This window comes from Heliangelus exortis, chromosome 8 (genome assembly GCF_036169615.1).
Source record: "Heliangelus exortis chromosome 8, bHelExo1.hap1, whole genome shotgun sequence".
Lineage (NCBI taxonomy): Eukaryota > Metazoa > Chordata > Aves > Apodiformes > Trochilidae > Heliangelus > Heliangelus exortis.
The window spans coordinates 10,078,736-10,098,306 of NC_092429.1; the positions used below are offsets into that span (position 1 = coordinate 10,078,736).

The window sequence follows — 19,571 nt, forward strand, 5'->3', positions numbered from 1 at the left end:
TACTACTACTCAGAGGTACAGACCCCCTGTGTTGTGAACATTTTTTGCCTGAGCAGCCTGGTTCTTGGCCATCCCTCTTTCAGCTCTTCCCCTCTACTGACAGCATGGTCCTTCCTTGTGCCTGTTACACAGGCAGAGCTGTGCTGAGCTTTACCCAGCACTAGCAGGAAAAAAGTAGCCTGCTTATAAGTCTGTGCTAGTGTTTTGCTCCAGGCAAATTGTCTTGGTTAGCCCCTTAGCTCTGTCTGTGCTTGCCACCCACAGCAAGAATGCAAGCAGAACAGATGTATGAGGGCTAGCATTGGCTTCTGAGCACCCTATTTGTGGTGGTAGGAATACAGATCTCTGAAGGAAGCATCACTGATGCCTTTGTGGATAAGCCTGTCTGCTATGCTCAGAAAAAGAAACCAGACACAAAGGGAGCCTTTTTGTTTCTGGGAGACGATGTGCTACCATGTTCACCACCATGCTCACCTCCAGGGAGGTGCTGGCATGTCTCTGGCTGGCCATATGATCCTGGTTCCCCACAGCAACTATCAGGCCATGTACTACTTTCAGCTGGATCAGCTCTTCAGCCACTTCTGCAGACTCCTTGGCTAATACTCTGCAATGAGATAGGGCATCAATCCTTGTCTTATGTAAGGGGAACAAGCACCCAAAAAATGGAGTCTGGGCCTCTTGGTGCGGCCTTGCTGTGACCCCAATAGAAAATGATGTGTGCACCTATCCTGCCCTGGAGGCAACAACAGACAGGAGAGCCCCATATTAAACAAAAAAATACATGCCTATGTATGAATTAGCAATCATTTTAACATGTGGGCTTGCTGAGACCTAATTGGTTAATGGTTAACAGGAGCTTCCTGGGGTGTATTAAAGTCTTGCAAGTTTCCTGTGTGACCATGAACAAACAGCCCAGGACACAAACACCATCAGCTACTTCTGTAAGCATGTCCCTAGAGGACACTCCAGTGTGTCTCCTTACCCACCAGAGGCTTTCTGTCATCACCTTTTGCAGGAAAAAAATGTTCTAACAGCACTATCTTGTGGACACTACAGGAAATTCATACTGAATGCAGAAGTTTTAGCACATATGGATGCAGTGAATCATAGGTGCTAGATTCTTCCTTTGAGTGCCTGATATTAAGTAAGGGTCTCTCACAGCTCACTGTGGCTCCCACCTGCGTGGAGAACACAGTGGCCTTGATCAATACAGCCCTGCACTGTGGAAGGACACAGACATTGCTTCCAGAACAGCCATAAAGAGGACATTGTGACTGCACACAAGGCCAGAGCGGATGAAATTCCACATCTCCTTATAAATAAAACTTCAAGCGAGCTCCAGTGTCAGCAGCAGGGAAGGTCTGCCCCATTCCTGAATGTGACCTTTCTCTGAACAGCCTAGTATTTAGCAAACCTGGGGTACATGGAGAGCAGTGCCAGAGGTGAATGAAATAATGGTCCCCAAGAGGAACATGTCTCAATCCTTTCCTGTGCAAAGGAACCACATCTCTAAGGTCCCTTTTATGTTCCTGTGTATTTTGCTCCAGAGTTTCTTACCCGATGGCTTTTGCAGCAGCTGCCTGTTGAATATACACCAGCATGGCCTCCCTCAGGGAAAGCTCAATTGGGTCTACATAAGGAACATTAGAAAAGTGAGAACAATGCATTAAAACACTTCTGAGATGTTAGAAGGGAGAGGAAGTGGAGTAACACTGTTGGTATGAAGAAAGATGTCTTCTCAGGAATTATACCTCAGGGAAACCCTGTAGATATGTATCATATGTAGTGCTCTCCAAGGATCTGTGCACAACACGTGATGCCCATGGCAGACACAGCTCAGAAAACCTGGGCCTGCTCTGATGAGTCAGGTGGGAAACACCTGGGGCTGGAACAGTTCATCATCCTTACCCAGCACAGAGCAGACCTCAGCAGGTCTCTGGAGGCCTGCATGCCAGCATTAGTGCTGCAGACAAGCTCTGTCTTTACCCGGGAGCCCCATAACCCTTGCCTCAGGGGACAGCCCCTGCACCTCCTCCCTTAGTCAGGGCAATGGCTAAGCCCTGCAGAAAGAACTGGGAGACCCTGGGACAAAACCCCTCCCTGGTCACCCGGGCAGGGCACAGCCTGCTGTGTACTCAGAAGCTACGGTCAGCTTTTACCTTTGGCGGGCTCCTTGCAGAAGGTAAATGAGTTCTTCCTGGATGGTGTCAGTAGTGCAACGAGGCCCTTCAGCAGTGCTGTCCGGACCTCGTGGGCCATGAGGGCCTTCAACAGCTGGAGAGCTGCAGGAGACAGGAACCACTGTCAGCGCTGACACCACAATCTCATAGTCCTTGGGATAAGAGGGATTATAAACTCACTTATCCTAGAGAGGAGTTCTCAGGAAAGATGCAGGCAACCACCAATTTAAGATGCATCAATAATTTTCTTAACGCCTTGATTACCTTCCCTCTATATCTGCTTTTAACAACGTACAAATTAACCCTGTAGAACTGATGCCTCTAAAAAGTTCATCAATAATGTAAGTCGAACTTTTTCCACGGCAACATAGTAACATAGTAACATAGTTAAATGTTGGCAGAGTCAGAGACCAGCGTACTTCCAGTCCGAAATGTTGCGCCCAGCATCTATCCCGCCCGCTCCAAACCCACGTCAGGTCGGGGGACGCCCGGCCCAGCCCAGCGCCGCCGCGAGCTCACAAGCCCCGCAGACCCCAACAGCTCGGACCGGCCGCGGGGAGAGGCAGCGGCGGCGGACACCGGCGGACACCGACGGGGTCAGGGCACGGACGCTGCGGCGGTGAGCGCTGGGTATGCAAATCAGACCAATGGTGATGAGCACCTGGTAATGAGGGGGCAGTGAGGGGGCTGCAAGGCGAGGCGCAGACACAGCTCTGCTCACGGCCCCGGCCCCAGCAGCGCCCTTTCCGGTAAAAGCATTCCCGCAACAAACCCTAACTTCGGCTGTCCCCTCTATATAACACTCGTACCGCGACCATCCCGCCACTTTCGCAGTTAACCAACCAACACCTATTTTTTCTGTAATCTGCTTTTAACCAAGCATGGGATAGCTTCACCGAAGTGAAGCCTCAAAAAATTGATCGACACTCGTACTTGTTCCTCTCCACGGAAATCTTTAGTAAAAGGCGAAAGATTTATACGATCTGAAGAGAAACCAGAGTATACCCCTTGTTCTTCCTGAACACATACAAGGTCTCGCCTGTCACTATACAGGACACGGCGACCCCCCCCCCCCCTTTCCAGTCCTACCGCCTTATCCGGCCCTATCCCTGGTCGCCGCCGCTATCGACACCTCAGGCTCGGCCCAAGTCCACCGAACCGCCGGCTGGGACCGGCAGTGTCCAGCGGAGCCTGCCCTGCCCCGCACTGCACCCTGGGTATGCTAATCGGGCCATGCTGATGAGGAACATGCTAATGAGCCTCTCAGCTCAGCTGCAACGGGAGGGAAAGTAAGGTTGGGCGGGGACCGGCGAGGCAGAGCGGTGACAACGAATGGAAGTGGCCGAGGGGCACGGGGCAGCGGTTGGGATTCCGCAGAGGCCGCCGGACCCCCACACCGTTCCGCCCGGACCGGAGCTCGGTGGCGAGTGGTGAGGATGTCGGGCGCGGAGCCCCGGGTAGTAACGACTGGGCCCATGCAGAAGCCCCACGGCGGCAGCAGCGCCAGAGTGGTGGCTCGGACGGGGCTGGAGCAGCCGGAGAGCGCTGCGATGCCGGGGCAGGCCCCAGGCTACCGCACCTCCCGGTGCCCGAACCGCCGGGAACAGCAGTCCCGCTGCAATGTCTGGACAGGGAAACGGGGCCGCCCGACCTCTCGCCGCTCATCTCTTGATCCAGATGAGGGTAATGTGGCCGCCGCTTCCACCGCGGGTAGCGGCGACGGGAATAGGAGCGAGTTCCTGCCGCAGCGCTGCAGGAAGCCTGAGGACTTGGGCAGACCGGGCTCGGCCCTGTGGGTCATACTGGGTCCCACGCCATCTCTCTTATATTAAGAGCGAGGCTTCCACCCGTATATTAAATACCAGTTTTTCTATTAAAATCTATTTTTCACAAGCAAAAGGAAAGCTTCACCGAAGTGAAGCCTCTAAAAATTTTAAAGCACTCGTGCTTGTTCCTCTCCACGGAAATCTTTAGTAAAAGGCGAAAGATTTATACGATTTGAAGAGAAACCAGAGTATACCTCATTGTCACCCTGCAAACCAACCCATCCCCATCTGTCGCTCCTGCAGACACGGCGACCCCCTCCAGCTCCCCCTCCCGTCTCCCCCAGGTCGGTTCCCGCCAAAGCGGTCCGTTCCCCCGGTGCCGCAGACAGGCACACTCCCACTCTCGGACCCGAGTGGACCCACGGGACCAGCGAACTGTGCTACGAGGGCCGCGCCGCCGTCCCGCGGTGCACCCTGGGTATGCAAATCAGTCGAATGCTAATCAGCCCCACGCTAACGAGGCGCTCAGGATCAGCAGAGCGGGACGGAGTCCGTCCCTGGGGGTGCGGGGACTGCTGCGCTCGCCCGGCCCTGCCGGGTGTTCCCGAGCGCCAGAGAACGCAGGGTCCAAGGCCCCCGGTGTCCTGTCCTCCGTCCTTCCCCTGGCCTTCACCACACTCGCCCAGGCCTGGAGACCACCACCCCCGGGCCTGCCCCAGCCCCTTTCGGCCCTTCCTGGGATGCCTGAACGGGCCCTACCTTCGTATTGGACGTCCAGGTGTGCAGAGCACATCACTCCCAGCACGGACTCTACGAGGCTGGAAGGCACCTCTCCCACCACATCCTGGAGGAAAAAGCCAGAATGACTGGGACCGTTTTCCAAACACCAAGGGGCCCTGCACAGCTCCTTCCAGGCCAGGAAAAGCAGACCTAGGAGCTTACACAGCTCCTTGTTCCCAGCCAGGCCCTGCACCCACCTGCATGGCCCTGAGCGTCTGCAGAGCCAGCTGCTGGGCTCGGGGGGAGGCACATGGCAGCACAGCCACAAGGCCTTTGTAGACTTGGTTCTGGTACTTGGGATTGCCACAGCCCAAAGAATCCAGCAGAACCTGCACATCATCTTGAGCTTCTACTGATTTGGAAGTGGCCAAGAATTCAGTGAGAGATTGCACTCCTGTGCAGAGAAAGAGACACCAAGTTGTGTGTCTGGACAAGTGTGGGTCACCCATCTCAGCTGTTTTGCTAAGACCCCCAAAGAACCCAACAACATGTCCCACTGGAAGTCAGGCTTGAAGAACAGATGCCTGGAAAAAAAGCTGTTATCAGGAGCCCCATCACCAACTGGAAAACCAGACAGTAAAATTCTCAGCTGGAGCAGGTGGCCCAGGCTCTTCTGCAGGTGTTTACACAAGCAGAGGATCTGGCACTGGAATGCCAACAGTGCTGCTAAGGCTCCCAACTGCTGATCCTTACTTGGGGGAAGCTATAAAGGCAGATATTGCCCCAAAGTTCCATCACTGGAACTGCAGAATAACTAACCAGGGCTGGCATCTACTGCTCTGGAGAAAACATACAAAAAACCCCTTTGTAATGCTGTTTGGAAAGATCCAGGGCAAAAACCCCTCCCAATCTTGGAGGGGAAGTCTGGGAAAATTTGCAGGTCAGAATTTAAACTGTTAGGTGGTTTAACTGGAGCAGTTGCAAGCAGCAGACCAGAAATATTGCATAAAAAAAATTACTGTAAAGACAGCAAGGTCATTAAACACTGTGGGAGGGAATTATATGCAACCACTCAACAGTAGTCAAGACTCTGAACTCCTTCTAGCTGGAGAAAAGCTGCAGAAATCTGTCAGCAGCAGGTTGAGGGAAGGGAGTAGCTCAGCAAGTGAGCAGCCCTGGGGGCAAGAGGTCAGGGAGAATTAGGAAAAAGCATGGATGTACATGCTACCTACCATAGCTTTCACAAATCAGCTCCTTGTACTTCCTGCCAGCGTCTGTGATGAGCTGCAGCAGCTTAACAGACTCCCTTTTGTCCTCTTCTTTCAGGTGGTTCAGCCTCAGTATTTCCAGGAGAATCCAGACACCTCCAATTTCCAGAAACTCAGTAAGGTATCTGTGTCTGCAAGGAAAGGGGGAACGAAGCCAAAAGTGTCACCTGCCTTAAAGCCCATCTTCCTCTGTCAGGATGCCATGCTCCTGGGAAGCATCACCTCTTGCCTTGCTGCAGGGGGTGCCTGGTACCCAGGCCCTGAGCACAGGGAGGCTCAGCCTGGAGCTCATGCCTTGCTGCCAGCCAGTCACCAGCTCCCTTTTTACCCTGTGCTATTTCAGATATGGAACCACAGTCACAGAAAGCCCTGTCTCTACACTGTGGCTCTCACCACACTCCATCCACATCAATCCAGTGATCTGGGGGCTCTGGAGGTTGTGCACAAGCACCTGATCTGGGGGCTCTGGAGGTTGTGCACAAGCACCAGATTTGGTTTTAAAAACATTATCATTCCCAAACTGAGACCCACTGGGGGCTGTCTCACCCGAAATACTCACACAACCCTCACAAAAGACAGCCAAAGACTTGTTATTTTCTGTCTACCCAACCCTCTCACCCCTGTGTGCATACTCCATGGCACCCCTTACACAGTGGCATTCTATACTCACCCACTTGCAGCAGACAAGAAGATGCCAATGGACTTGAGCAGCTTGTTGAGGCATGTGTTGTATGTGTAGCTGTTTGCCATGGTTAAGGAGAGATTTACACATCATGGTGTCCCCAGAACTTCCTCTCACAGGTGTGCAGAGGCAGCACGTTCATCCCAATACCAGAAAAAACACTAATTCTAAAGTTGTATGACTTTCCCTTCAGTTCCATCTTTAGATAGCCATTTTTTTTTTTTAACCTGGCAGAACAAAGATGGATATGGATCTTTCTCTTCCTCTCCATCCCACTACCACATGCCACCTCCAGCTGACCAAGGAAAGAGATACGTCATCCTCAGCCACACTGTTAGGCGAGCCAGAAACAAGCTGGCTCCCTGGGAGAACTCCAACTCCAGCTCTGGTTCTGTCTTGCCTTCATTGTTTCTAATGAAGTTGTCCAAGATGTGGCTTCGAACAACTTTTTGGGCACTATCCCATTCCTGCAAGAAAACTACGAGCTTCCGGATGGCTTCCTGCTCTCTGACAGCAATCATGGTCTCTTCTACCTAGAGAAAAGGTGAGTGAGAGGTTAAAAAAAGGGCTGTGGAGATAGAAGAAGTCTGTATAAAGGAATTACCACCAGTCTCACATTTAAAATGTCTGGCAAATAATATTGAAGTATGCACTAGCCATTAATTTAATTACATATTCTTTTATACTTATTTCATAGTTAGGAAGACTGAGGCAAAAAGAGAATTTTTTGTCATATCTGAAGCTACCCAGTCTGTGACAGACTTGAGATTATTTTCCAGGGCAGGTGGTTTCACCACAGAAGCTCTCTTATTTGCTCTGTTAATAAAGCCATTTTGGTGTTGTCCATTGCCCCAGCCTCAGTTTCTCACTAGCCTCATGATAGGAATACTCCACCTAACCTGCCAGAGAATAAATAGGGTGAAATAAGAGTACAAATCAGTATGGATTTATGGAGTGGCAGGGCCAAGGGGCACAGCAGCACAGCAAACCCTCACTCATGTGATGGAGCAACAGTCATTTGGGCTGGGCCCACCCCTGTCCCTGGTAATGTGCATGGCCTTGGCAGTAGGAGAGCACTTTGGGACCCTTTGGCATGACAGACATTTGCTCCGTTTGGTTTTTTTGTTTGCTTGTTTGTTTTTTAATCTAGTTTTTCTGGTACATTTTTTCACCATCCAAGAAAACCTGAAATTACAACAACTGTAGGCAGGAGGTCAGAAGCTCTAGGAACATCCCTTGACTGCACTCCTGCCACCCCTTCACACAGGTGTTAAATAGCACAATCCATATTTTGCCCAATCTCTTTGGCACACTTGTGGCTCACGATGATATTCCCTATTCCAGCCTGAAAAATGTGGAGGTGTGATTAACAGGGGGTAAAATCTTCAGGAGCCCCACAATTAAACATCAGCCTCAATGTACACACACAGAGGCAGAAAGAGGGACAAGGTCAGAGGCAACTGCATTGTCAGCTGTGTTGTCATCCCCCAAGCTGTATCAACACAACTGAGGGTACAAAAGGAATTCAGACCTTATCTCATACAGTTATTTGATTTCCTACATGAGAAAAGCACCATTTTAGGGTTTATTTAAAGTGTGGTTTAAGACAAAAAGGTCTAAATGACGCAAAATCTTTGAGTTTCAAATAAGAGGTTTCTTTCAGTGTAATGCAGCCCTGGGATCATTGGTTATGATCACCAACTTCCTATTTACAAACCTATTAAGCTTTTACTCCTAGAATCTGGAGAAAAATCCCAAAACAGGTCTAGAATATCCTCAAGATACCTCCTCAAAAGTAACTTCCTATTGCTAATAGTTGAATCAAGCTGAAAACAGTGACCAAGACATGAACACTTACCCCAGTGTCTGAAAACAATCATTAAAAGTCTCCAAAAAGCTGGCTAAGAAACAACATTTGAGAATTAAGATGAGATGAAATTACATTTGGGAATTAATGGTCTGTGCTCTGTAAGGAGCCTGTGTCCTTGGCAGAGCGTTTTCAGGATCTCCTTTGCAGGGAAGCAGGTTTAAAATAAATCCATTTTCCCAAAATAGTTGTGATTGAAAATGTTATTAGCCATAACAAACGTTAGTGCTGACAGGAAAATGGCCTGTTGGGGGCCTCTGGTGAAACAGTCAAGTGAAAGTCATATTTCACATTATTGCAAGCATTTTCCTGTGATTTACAGAATATTTGTGAAACATTACTTGCAAGGCACATGATTGATATTGAGGGAACAGCTACTGTGTAGGGGGAATCTGTATTTCACAGAGACTGTTTGCATGAAATTTACAGTCCCATAAAGTGCTCCTCTGTCCTCAACAGAGATCTAGTTAAAAGAACTTTACAGTCTGAAACATCCCAAAATTGATTCTAAATTAATGGTTCCATATTTATATTTGAGATGCTGATGGTGTAATGCTATCTTACTGCAGCTTTATAACTCCCCTACTATTCAGGAATATCAGCACCATCCTCTGGACGTGAGGATTTTAGTGATACAAAGGGCTTGTCTATGAATCAATGGAAAAGAAAAAAAAAAAATAAAAAAAAAACAACTTGAAACACTGATCACATGAGGCTTTTGAGGATACAGTGGTATCTGTCCCTGGCTGCGATAACAACATCTGCTGATACAGAAGTGTTTACTCCAACATTGCAAAGTACCCTGAAAATGTACATGGATATAATTATTATGGCCATTTTACATATGGTAACATACAGGGAAGTTGCCTGAGTCATTTGTCAGTGCTAACATCAGCATGTAATTCCTGCCAGCTTCAAACTCTGCTCTCAACAGTGCTGGGCTGCCACCCCAGTCCACTGGATCTAATAATCAAAACAAGGCTGTGTCAGGGCAGTGCTTTATTCCTGCCAAGAAAAACACCAGTAATTTAGGAACGGGCTCTGGCAATTCAACAGTTGTTTATGTCTAGAGGACTGGTAAATCATCAGATCGAGACCAAAAGGCAGCGCCAGGTGCCAGCAACTGATAGCCTTGGAAGGACAGTAATGGCAGCCGGGTGTTACCTCTGCATCTTGCAACATCAAGGCTGTGCCCAGCCTCAGCGAAATTTAGCTTCTGTTTCCCCAGCAGATTTCTCCCTCTCCTGGCTTACCTCGAGTCCCCTACAGCCCTCCTCACGCACAATTCACCTTCCCCAGCATATCCGGTGCCTCCTACCCAGCCCTTATCAATCAACCCACAATCCCAGTGGCCCCTTTCTCACCTGGCTCCCAACCCTAATCCACTGTTAACCCCAGCCACATCCCCAAGCATAACCCCTGCTTTCTACTACCCCCCAGCTGGGCCCTGCACTGACCCTACATCCACCCTATCTTCTCCCTACCCCCTAACTCCTGATCAGCAGCCCCAAGGTCCCCTCCGAGCCCAACCATACTCCAAGGTCAGACCTTGCCCAACCACAGACCCTGGGCTCCCCCACATCCCACCTCAGGCCCTGCAGTCCCTCCCTGACCCCAGTGCCCACCCCAGCCTCCACGTCCATCCCACCTGACTCAACCAACCACTCAGGACCAACAACCCCTCTCAGCCCCCAGCTCCCCTGAGTGTGACCCCCACGCCAGGCCCTACCATTCCCCTCACTCCGACCCCTCCAGGCCCTACAACCCCACGGGCCCAGCAGCCCCCTCACTCCCCCACTCCCTCACCTTCCCCGAGGGGCGGTTACCTCGCGGAATAACTGACACGGGGCTGAGCCAATGGCGAGCCACCTTTGCGCCCCCCCCTTCGGACCAACGGGTGAACTGGATTCCGCCTCGAGTGGGCGGGGCGTCCGGCGCTGCCCCGGGTGCTAAGGGCGCGTTGCTAAGGAAGTGGGAGGTGGGGAGGGGAGGGAGGGTGAGGCGGGGTGGGCGCTTTTCCTCCCCATTGGCTGAGGGGGAGCCGGGGGGGCGGAGCTTCCGGTGGGGAGAGCGGAAACGGCGGCGGGGTGCGAGGAGGGAGTTAGCGGTCATGGTGGTCAGCGGGCTGGAGGCGGCGGTGGAGCTGGCGCCGGGGGAAGCCCGCGGTGCGGGGGCGAGCGGGACTGGGCGGTCCGGGAAGGGACTCAATGATGGGAGGGTCTGGGGGACTCCTTAGGGTGTAGGGAGGGGGCTGAGCCTGGGCCTGAGGGACCTCTGAAGACTGAGGAGGGGATCTGGGCATGGGGAATCCCGGAAAGTGAAGGGGGAGACCTCAAGATGGGGGGGGGCGGGCGGGAGCCGTGGTTACACTTGTGCCGTACCTGGTGTGTGGTAGTTCTGGAAGGCAGGGTGGGGCGCTTCCCTTCCCTCCACTTGGAAGGGGACAGCAGCCTGCGGTGCCTCCCCCATTCCCCGGAGGCGTGAGGAGAGGTCCCCGTCCTCTTAGCGATCGGCACCCTGGTGCTTTCGTGTCAGGGGAGAGCTTTGGAAAGCTGCAGGGACTGAAATTGTGCTGTGCTACTGAGCACACTCCCATAGTGAGACTGGGGTGAGGCAGTGTTTATAACATGCCTGAGAAATTCAACTAATACCCACTTGAACACAGCCTTTAAACTTTATTAACCAGGCACATTGCGTTCTGAGCCTGGCAGACTGCAGGACAATTCTTTTAGGTCATGTGGTATGTTTCAGGGAGCAGTGCAGAGAGAGGGCATGCAGATGGTCAGCCTGTGGTGATCCTTCTAGGTTGGGCAGGCTGCCAGGACAAATACCTGGCTAAGTACAGCGCAATCTACAGTCAGAAGGTGAGTGGCTTATTTGTATTTTCATGACACTGTCTGACAGCTCTCTGAGAAACTGCTGCTCTTCTGCATGTTGACAAAATTGCTCTAAAGCCTTCCTTAGTCTGAAGAGTCATGAAAAGTGAGTGGTGATTTCTCCTGTCTTTGAAAGCTCCTTGATCCTGGAGCTCAGGCAGCGTTAGATAACAGTTGCTGAGGTCATCTTTGTGTGTGCAGCTGAGGCAAAATTACTTCCTTGGATAAACATTCTGCTGTTGTGTGAATTGCTGGAGTATTTTAAGGCTTTTAAAGCTGTGAGATTGTTCAGGAATGACACATCACTGTGTTAGCTTTCCAAACAGGTAAACATGCAGGGAAAGGATGCATTTACTGCTTGCTAATGGGCAAGGCCAAGCCAGGCCAAGGACTGTTATTCCTTCAGCTCTTCCTTCCTGTGAAGATGATACATCTCAATATAATCCAAATTACTTTTATCCTGTTTGTGAAATGGGCACCTGATGACAGTCATGCCTGCTGACTGGGAACTCTGTGTATTTTTTTGAACTAGAGAGGTCTGTTCAATTGCTCCTTCCCAAGTTCTCTAAGTTACAACATTTTCCTTTCTAATTCTGTATTTTACTGGACTGATTCAGCTTGTAGTGTGGGGACCCAGTGAAATTTTAGGGCCTTTTTTTTTTTTTGGTGGTGTCTGTGTGCCAGCATACAAGGATTTTCTGTTTTTCAAAATCCATTTTAGCTATACCTGGCAAAGTTTGTACATTAATAAACTTACTGATAATGTGTAATCCAGTGCAAGAGTCATGAAGTGGCTTGTTCTAGTGAAGAACTGGTTGCTAAGTTATTGTTATGATGGAGAGGCTGCTGAGTGGATGAGGACCAAATTACACAGCAGAATGCCAACTGTTCTGACAATGCTTTTCTATCAGAAAGATGATAGAGATGGGAAAGGAAGGGAGGAATTTTCTTAGCTCCCTAATGAGGAAGTGGCTGTAGCTATGGCAGGATGGTATCAAAGACTTTAAGAACTTGCCATCCTGTTCTGCCTTGTTCACTGTTTAGGGAGCTCTGGGTGACTGCCTTGTGCTCGTCAGTGTGTAATGCTAGTGAGTTTAGGTGATAGAAACACCTAAATGTAAGGCCTTAGATGAAATGCAACTGCTCAGACATTCTGAATCTTGGAACTAGCGCTCTTCATTTGCACAGCTGGTGTGTTTCAGAAAGTCTTATGAAATTCATGCCAGTGCTGATTGGTGGTGAGTCTTAGAGGCAGCTGTGAACAAGTATTGCTGAAGAGAGGAAGAAGTTTCTTCTCCTTCTTACATCTGTGTAAATGTCATGAATTAGTTATATACCAGAACGGGCCCTTCTCACCAAAATGGCTCATACTGACCGCTTGTGAATCATTGAGTTGGTTTCTTCTTCCTGGGTAAAGACCTGGCAGTGTCCCTAGGAGCTGTGCACAGCTTTGAAAGCACAAGATTTTGAAAGGGTCTCAAACATGACCAAATCCAGGCTTCTGCTACTATAGAAACATTTTCATAATATTGTGCTGTTGTGATTAATATAATCCTATTGATACTGGTGCCTTGCTACTAAGAACTTTCTTCTGGCCCTCTGGTTTCTGTTGGGAACCAGTCCCCAGTTGTCACATTCTTTATATGGACACTTGCCTACTCATGATTTATGGCACAGCCTAAATGTGTGTGGGGTCTCTTTCTGTTTCTCTTAGGGGTGCAGTGTCATCCGCTACTGTGCTCCATGGAGGATGATATTCTTCGCTGAGAGCTTTGGCATCAGATCCCTCCAGACCCCAGCCAGGAAACTCCTGGAGCTGCTTTTTGACTACAGCATTGAGAACAGACCGGTTCTTTTTCACGTTTTTAGCAATGGTGGTGTCATGCTGTACCGTTACATCATCGAGGCCCTCCACACCCAGATGCCATTCAAGACCCTCAAAGTAGCAGGCACCATTTTTGATAGTGCCCCTGGCAGAAGAAACTTGAGAGGAGCCCTTCGTGCCTTGGCAACTATCCTGGCCACCACCAATGTCCTGCTCAAGTATTTCCTCTTGTTCACTTTTGCTACTTCGGCCGTCGTGCTGCGGATCGTGCTGTACCCACTGACCCGCTTCCTCCACGAGAGCCATTACGATGCCATGCTGAAAGCTCCCTCTCGCTGGCCTGAGCTTTACCTCTTTTCCCAAGCAGATGCCATCATCAAGGCCAGCGACGTGAAGGACATGGCTGATGCCAGGCAGAAGCTGGGTGTCTCCGTGAAAGCTGTAGACTTCTCGGATTCAGCTCACGTCAGCCATTTTCGGGTGTATCCCACCTATTACAGCAGGCTCTGTACCACTTTCCTTTCTGACTGTGTTGAGGGCTCACTTCGTTAGTGGTTTAATGGCCTCCAGTGGTTGTCTCTGCTTTGCTCAGCTGGTTTGGGAAATGCTTTTTCTGTCTTTGAAGGGAGGAAATAAGAGAGTTCTTAGCTTTTGTGTTTTTTCTTTCACCCTCTGTGAGTCTGAAAGTGTCCAGTAGAAAGTTACAGCAGAAAGTAGATGGGGATTAATTTAAAGTATTAAAGGTGAAATCCTAACCTGGTTGAAATTGGTGTGCTTCACCAAGGTGTCAGACCAGAATTTCCCATGGAGTGTTATTTGTTTCTTCCTGCCTCCTGTTGTTCTTTGCTTATCATATTGTCTCCTTGTCCGTGATGTCCAGTGTGCATGCTGTGTTGCCTTGTACTAATTTTACAATACATCTCTTCTTTGCTGTTTTTTTCCTCTCCTATTTCTTTTATCTTGCAGTGAGCAAAGAGAAGCAGCTCTGCAGGACTTTTCTCTTGGTGCATCACAGCTCTTGTTTCCTCCCTTGTTGGAGATCAAGCCCGGAAACCCCAAATGTAAGGCCTGGAAAAGTGTGTGCAGAACTGTATGCCCAGGCTGTCATCTGGTTCCATTGAACAGCTGAGATAGAGCAGTCAAAGCAGCTTTGATCCTTGGTGGGAGCTCAAACGATTGTGATAACTTTTGTGTTCTTCAACCAAAAGATTTAAGTTAATGTTTCTGAATGTGTCCTGTGTTTTGTTTCTCTTCCTTCCAGTCTTTTGTGTGCTCTCCTGAGTAGTTTTGCTTTCTTGGGGAACTGCTCATTTATTGCTGTATGTCTTTGAGCAGCCTGCATTGTGTATCTGGAAATGCAGGGGAACTGGCACAGCTGTAACACAAAGACCTCAGAAACAGAAAGGTGGAACTGCAGAGAAAAATGAAACTGTCTATTGGAGCTATGATTTATGCTAGGTGTTTCTCAAATCACTTCCAGCTCACAAATGATGGTGAAATTCAATGTTTTTCCCCATAATGTTTTCTTCAGATGATCAGTCTTTGCTGTCTGTGCAGCTTGTACTAGTAATACAAAAAATTAACTCCTTCCACCTAGTGAAAAAGTAGCTCATTGCACTGCACTTCAGCCACTTTTGGTTTTCTTGTTTATTTGAGGAAGGTGCAGGGATAAAGGCAGAGGAGAGCCTGCTACTATGTTAATGCCACGTCACAGCATTGCAAGCTAATTAATAATGTGGTGGATGGGATTAACCAGCTTTTAATTCCCAAATATTGTCTGGAACAGGCTCTGCAGGGCTGTGCTGAGCCTGTTTGAACAAGGAGCTGTCTTTGAGAGGTCAGAATATAAGCATGAAGATTTTTACAGATGTTTGCTGCCTGTGGGCTGCTGTGCTGTGCTTGTCTTGCCCACCTTTGAGGTGCTGTCACCCACAGTTACAAAGCACTTGCAGTTCTGATTTGAAATGCTGAGAGGAGGGAGGGTTCTTGGAAAGTGCTGAAATCATTTGGAAGTTTAAAACAAGAACCAGAATACCTCACAGAAGTGGAAGCAGAGGGGAAGTTGTGGTCAGTGGCCAGCAGAGCTGTTCTTATCAGACTGGTGTGGCACTGTTGCTTTAAAGCAGAGAATAACCCTGTGCTGGGCATAGTTTTGAAAGGTGGTCTGGGGTCTATAGTACAAGGGGAGAATTGGCTGAAAAGGGGCCAATTCAGTTTTTTTTAAAGTGAAAATTGGCTGCAGGCACAGGAGCCCTTGTTGCCTGGGGTCCAGTCTCAGTAGGTGTGATTACAGTTTCAATTTTCACTGTGACACTGAGCTGTGAGGGCTCCCCTGCAGTAAGACAGCCAACAGCCTGCAGCTTTTTGTGAAGAAATTCTCATTCTGAAGGTTTGGACCTGTCTCTTCTATCCCCATAAGAGATCTCCCAGCTTTCTAAAGCAGGGTCCTGGTTTGTACTGTCAAGAGTTGTAACTCCTCAGCTGTGACCTGTTTGCCCACCCTCCTGGAGAGCTGGGGGCTGTGTCTCCTGAGCATCCAGCCTGTTTGTGTTGCTGTGAACTCTGTAGGAGCAGAGGTGATAAAGGTTATTTAACTGGCACTTGCCTTCGTGCTGGTTTCTATGGGTTCAGTATTTACAGAACAGTTAAACACTACAGTCCACACCACTGAATTAACACAGTTGTGCTGGGATGGGAATCTGCTGTTCTCCTTTATTGCCTGGGGTGTTGAACTTATGCCTGGGGACTGGGGCTGGCAGGACCTGGAGGCAAACCCTCCATCCCTCTGCAGTGGGATGGAGCTAAACCCTCCAGGATGAACCTTGCACATTGTCAGCCACAGCTTCTATCCACACCTTCACCTCCCCACTGTGTGATTGCTGCTCCCCTAGCTCAGTTAAGCTCTGGTCCACCTCTCCTCTTCCCAGGCAGCAGGCAGGGAGTGGGTGCTGCTGGAGGTGCCCTGTTCTGTGCAAGGGGAACCAGCTCACATGCATTTCCACTGCTGCAAAACATACTTGAAATTCAGGGCTAATTCATGTACACACCTCTCTAAGAGCAGGGGGGTGAGAGGATCTCCAGCAAGCTGATGATTTATAGAGGAAGTCATCAGCACTGGTCTTCCAGGTGGGTTTCATTTCCCATGTCCCAGCAATTAATGTCCCAGTTTTGATGGTGATTATGAGCAGTGTGTTGAATGTTTTGTGTGATATATTGCCCTCTTCTTTCCTGTATAGCAGGTATGCTCCTCTCTCTTTGCCCTCTTTATTTGTGTTGCTTGTTATTTGAAACAGAAGGCTAAGAACTTGGAGCCTGAAGGCAAGATCAAGAACTGATCTGAGTACTACTGGATTAAAAAAAAAAAAAAAAAGCCTCAAACTCTTAATTGTTCCTAAACTGTCACAGTTTGGTGCAGCCTGTGTTCCCAAAGAGCTGCAGCCTGAACACATCCTAACCTTTGGCTTTGAATCTTGCCAAATCCAAATAAACCTCTGCAGTGAGCTATGGCAGTGGTATTGCAGATCTGCTCTGTGGATCCCTGGGCTTGCCTTGTGTCTAAGGAGCAGGCTGTGGCATAGGTGATCCCAGAACTTCCTTTTCCTGCAGTCCAGCCCTCGTGCATGGAGCATTGTGGATGAAACACTAGTGGTGGTGGGAGAGGAACTGCTGCCACTGCCCATTTCCCAGCTCAGCTGGTTTTGCAAGAACACAAATTAACCTCACCAAAAAAAGCCATTTGTGAGTGATTCCTGTAAGGAAGCTAGCTTCCACATCACTCCCCTCTGCTTCCTTCTCTCCCCTGGCACTGTCTCTCCCCTGGGAATGCTAAGGGAAGCTTTTTTTACTTTAAAAAAGACACTTAGTCAGTGGTCAGGTGCCATTAATTCTAATCTGGACAAAGCTGGCCTGTGCCCACACATAAGCACAGGTGTGCCAGGGGAGATTTAGGTTGGATATTAGACAAAATTTATTCCCAGAAAGGGTTGTCAAGACACTGGACTGTGCTGCCCAGGGAAGTGGTTGAGTCACCATCCCTGAAGGTATTCAAAAGATGTATAGATGTGGTGCTTAGGGACATGGTTTAGTGGTGGACTTGGCAGTGCTGGGTTAGCAGTTGCACTTCATGATCTTAAAGGTCTTTTCCAAACAAAAAGATTGTATAAGACTATTCTGTCATTCTAATAAAGGTGTTTTAAGTCTGCTGTTGCCTCTTGTGTGTTGGGGCAGCAAACTGTGTACAGACCAAGCCCTCTTTGTATATGCTGGGAGGGTGCAGACATACATGTGAAGCTGTACCACTGATGGAGAAGCAAGCATGGGCGGCTGGAAATGGAGACAAGCGACCTAACCCCAGGTTCCACTTTCTGGAAAGAGAGAGGGAAAGGCGTGAGGCTGCTCTCCATCGCCCTGCGGAGGTAGTAGAGGAGGCAGCTGGCCTAGAGCGACGTTGTGGGATACTCCAGAGCTGACGGGATCTCTCCTGGGCAGTGCTCCACGAGGTGGCAGCAGGTCCCCTCGTTCCTGCGTGGAGAAACTGCTCGTATAGTAGTAAATGCGAGAGAAGACCCCAACAGTTCAGCTTAGCCCAGTCCAGAACTTCTTCATGCCTGAGAGCATCTCCTGCAAAACCTTCCCTCTTGAGGCAAGCAAAAAAGCTGGAATGAAGAAACTGCAATGCCAAGAAGTAGAGATCATGAGTTAATACGGAACTGCATCAAGCCCTGAAACTATCTGTCCCTGCAATTCTTACTAGATCCTAATTCTCAGCTTTAACTGAACAGCAAAACTGAAAGTCTAACAGCAGAAATAGCCTTACTGCCCTTCCTCCACCACCAGGAGGTTGCACTACCTCCTTCTCTGTCACCAAGAGAGGGCTGACTATTTCTAAAGCAAATTGGAGCAATATAGTGCTTATACAGATTGTGACCCAACTTTCTGAGCTTGGTGCCAGGACCTCCTGAAAACCCTAGTGAGTTGGGACTGCTGAGCTCTCTGCGGAATCTCTCCCTGAGACTCTCAGGGGTCCCTATAGCCCCCCTTCCCTGCTCTTCTGCTCTCTGGAAAGGCTGTAAGGACACTGGCACATGGGGATGGGTGGAAGGGGGCAATTAGGAAGCAGGATAGCACAAATGGGGGCCACAGACACTACCTGTGAACTCTGCAACACACATCTTTGTGCACAGCTCCTACACCCAGCCTGGGGTTGCCAGGCAGTTGCTCATTCTGCCATCCCCTTGCCTTTGAACTTGAGACCCTGTGTCCTCTGCATCCTCACGTCTGAAAGCCCATCCCAGCACTGCTGGCCAGAGACAGGCCACCTGGGCAGGGCTGGGGTGGTGAAAGGGGTGCATGGTATCTCTTGGTCACCCTCCCAAACCCATGGGGGTTGGGGCAGGGAGAGCTTGGGCAGGCCCTGCCCTCCCTGGGTGATGAATGAGCTGACAATCGAGTATTGATAAGGAATTAACCTTGAGCCCTTCTTGCTTCAGTGTCAATAGAGCAGGAGCCAAGTACACACATTTGATTGGAAATCTGTGTTTGGCCTCTGTGCCCATTGATGCACAGGAGAGATAGGAGGGGGATGAGAACCACCCCGCTGCTCCCTCAAAGCCCAGACCCCCCCTGTAGGTTCCTCTCAGCTCCCCCAGCCCATAGCTGCTGGGATTGACCATGGGCACTCGACTCCATGGGCTCTGGGACCCCACCTGGCATATGCAGGGCTGGGCACCAGGGCCACCCTGGTTCCCCAAAGGGCCAGTGCCCATCCTGCTCAGGCCTCTACTCCAAGCAGTTTGTTTAATTAAGTGTTTTGCCTAATGGGATTGCCTCATTTCCATAACAAACTGGCGGGCTGTCATTAAGTGGGCTCCCTCATTCATTACTGTTAATTAGATATGGATCCCCCAGAAGGCGGCGCGGGGTGATGAACGAGGCCCCTGACACACGCTATTACACATTAGCATTTTCTCAATACATCCGATACATCACGGCCCTCCGCTTCCTAAAGATATTTTAAATAAAATATTAGCAGCCTGCTGCGGGGTGGGTGGTGGGGGAAGGGAATGAGGGTTCCTGCCCCTCACCCTGGCCTCAAGCCTCCTCTGAAAGAGAGCCTGAGAGTGGTTGAGATGCCCTGCTGCTCCCTGCCAGCCAAAAAAACCAGCCAACTAAGTAGCCAAATCCACTTCTTTTCCCTATCCTTGCCACTGGAGATTGAAAGTGGATCCTGATATATCAGCCATTCACCCCCACCAGCCTGGGTACTCCCCAGGACCCCATCATCCTCAGGGGATGCTGCCATGGGAAGGGGTTTAAAAAAACCCCATCGACCTGTCTGCAAAATGTTTGTAAACCAAAAGTGTCGGCGCCAGCCCCGTGCTGGGGGGG

The 19,571-nt window shown here is 49.7% G+C and overlaps 2 protein-coding genes, 1 long non-coding RNA gene and 2 other non-coding genes across 9 annotated transcripts in view; 2 read left to right on the forward strand and 3 right to left on the reverse strand.

The window, feature by feature from the left end:
• Window positions 1-9,579, reverse strand: part of ARMH1 (armadillo like helical domain containing 1) — a 26,148-nt gene extending 16,569 nt beyond the window's left edge. The window contains 9 exon segments of the mRNA XM_071750309.1: window positions 475-604; window positions 1,558-1,630; window positions 2,160-2,282; window positions 4,706-4,790; window positions 4,924-5,120; window positions 5,899-6,065; window positions 6,605-6,673; window positions 6,932-7,149; window positions 9,340-9,579. Of these exon segments, the coding sequence (XP_071606410.1) occupies window positions 475-604; window positions 1,558-1,630; window positions 2,160-2,282; window positions 4,706-4,790; window positions 4,924-5,120; window positions 5,899-6,065; window positions 6,605-6,673; window positions 6,932-7,149; window positions 9,340-9,381 (1,104 nt within the window). The 5' untranslated portion in view covers window positions 9,382-9,579.
• On the reverse strand, window positions 3,069-3,183 carry LOC139799458 (U5 spliceosomal RNA). The gene has a single exon (XR_011727278.1). It is a non-coding gene; the product is annotated as a U5 spliceosomal RNA (small nuclear RNA).
• Window positions 3,448-6,986, forward strand: LOC139799027 (uncharacterized). 2 transcript variants are annotated; one of them, XR_011727059.1, is made up of 4 exons: window positions 3,448-3,610; window positions 5,993-6,055; window positions 6,278-6,370; window positions 6,406-6,833. It is a non-coding gene; the product is annotated as an uncharacterized lncRNA (long non-coding RNA). The 2 variants fall into 2 exon arrangements; XR_011727058.1 differs by lacking the exons at window positions 6,278-6,370; window positions 6,406-6,833 and adding an exon at window positions 6,851-6,986 and having other exon boundaries at window positions 3,453-3,610.
• LOC139799453 (U5 spliceosomal RNA) lies at window positions 4,084-4,198 on the reverse strand. The gene has a single exon (XR_011727273.1). It is a non-coding gene; the product is annotated as a U5 spliceosomal RNA (small nuclear RNA).
• Window positions 9,580-10,506: 927 nt separating the features above from the next.
• On the forward strand, window positions 10,507-14,413 carry TMEM53 (transmembrane protein 53). Of its 4 annotated transcripts, none has more exons than XM_071750321.1 (3): window positions 10,507-10,648; window positions 11,235-11,347; window positions 13,074-14,413. In XM_071750321.1, exons 1-3 carry the CDS (start codon window positions 10,594-10,596, stop codon window positions 13,734-13,736), a joined length of 831 nt encoding a protein of 276 aa, XP_071606422.1. In that variant the 5' UTR covers window positions 10,507-10,593; the 3' UTR covers window positions 13,737-14,413. The 4 variants fall into 4 exon arrangements, with proteins under 4 accessions (XP_071606422.1, XP_071606423.1, XP_071606425.1 ...); XM_071750322.1 differs by having other exon boundaries at window positions 10,538-10,648; window positions 11,242-11,347; XM_071750323.1 differs by lacking the exon at window positions 10,507-10,648 and adding an exon at window positions 10,836-11,091.
• The last annotated feature ends 5,158 nt before the right edge of the window (window positions 14,414-19,571 follow it).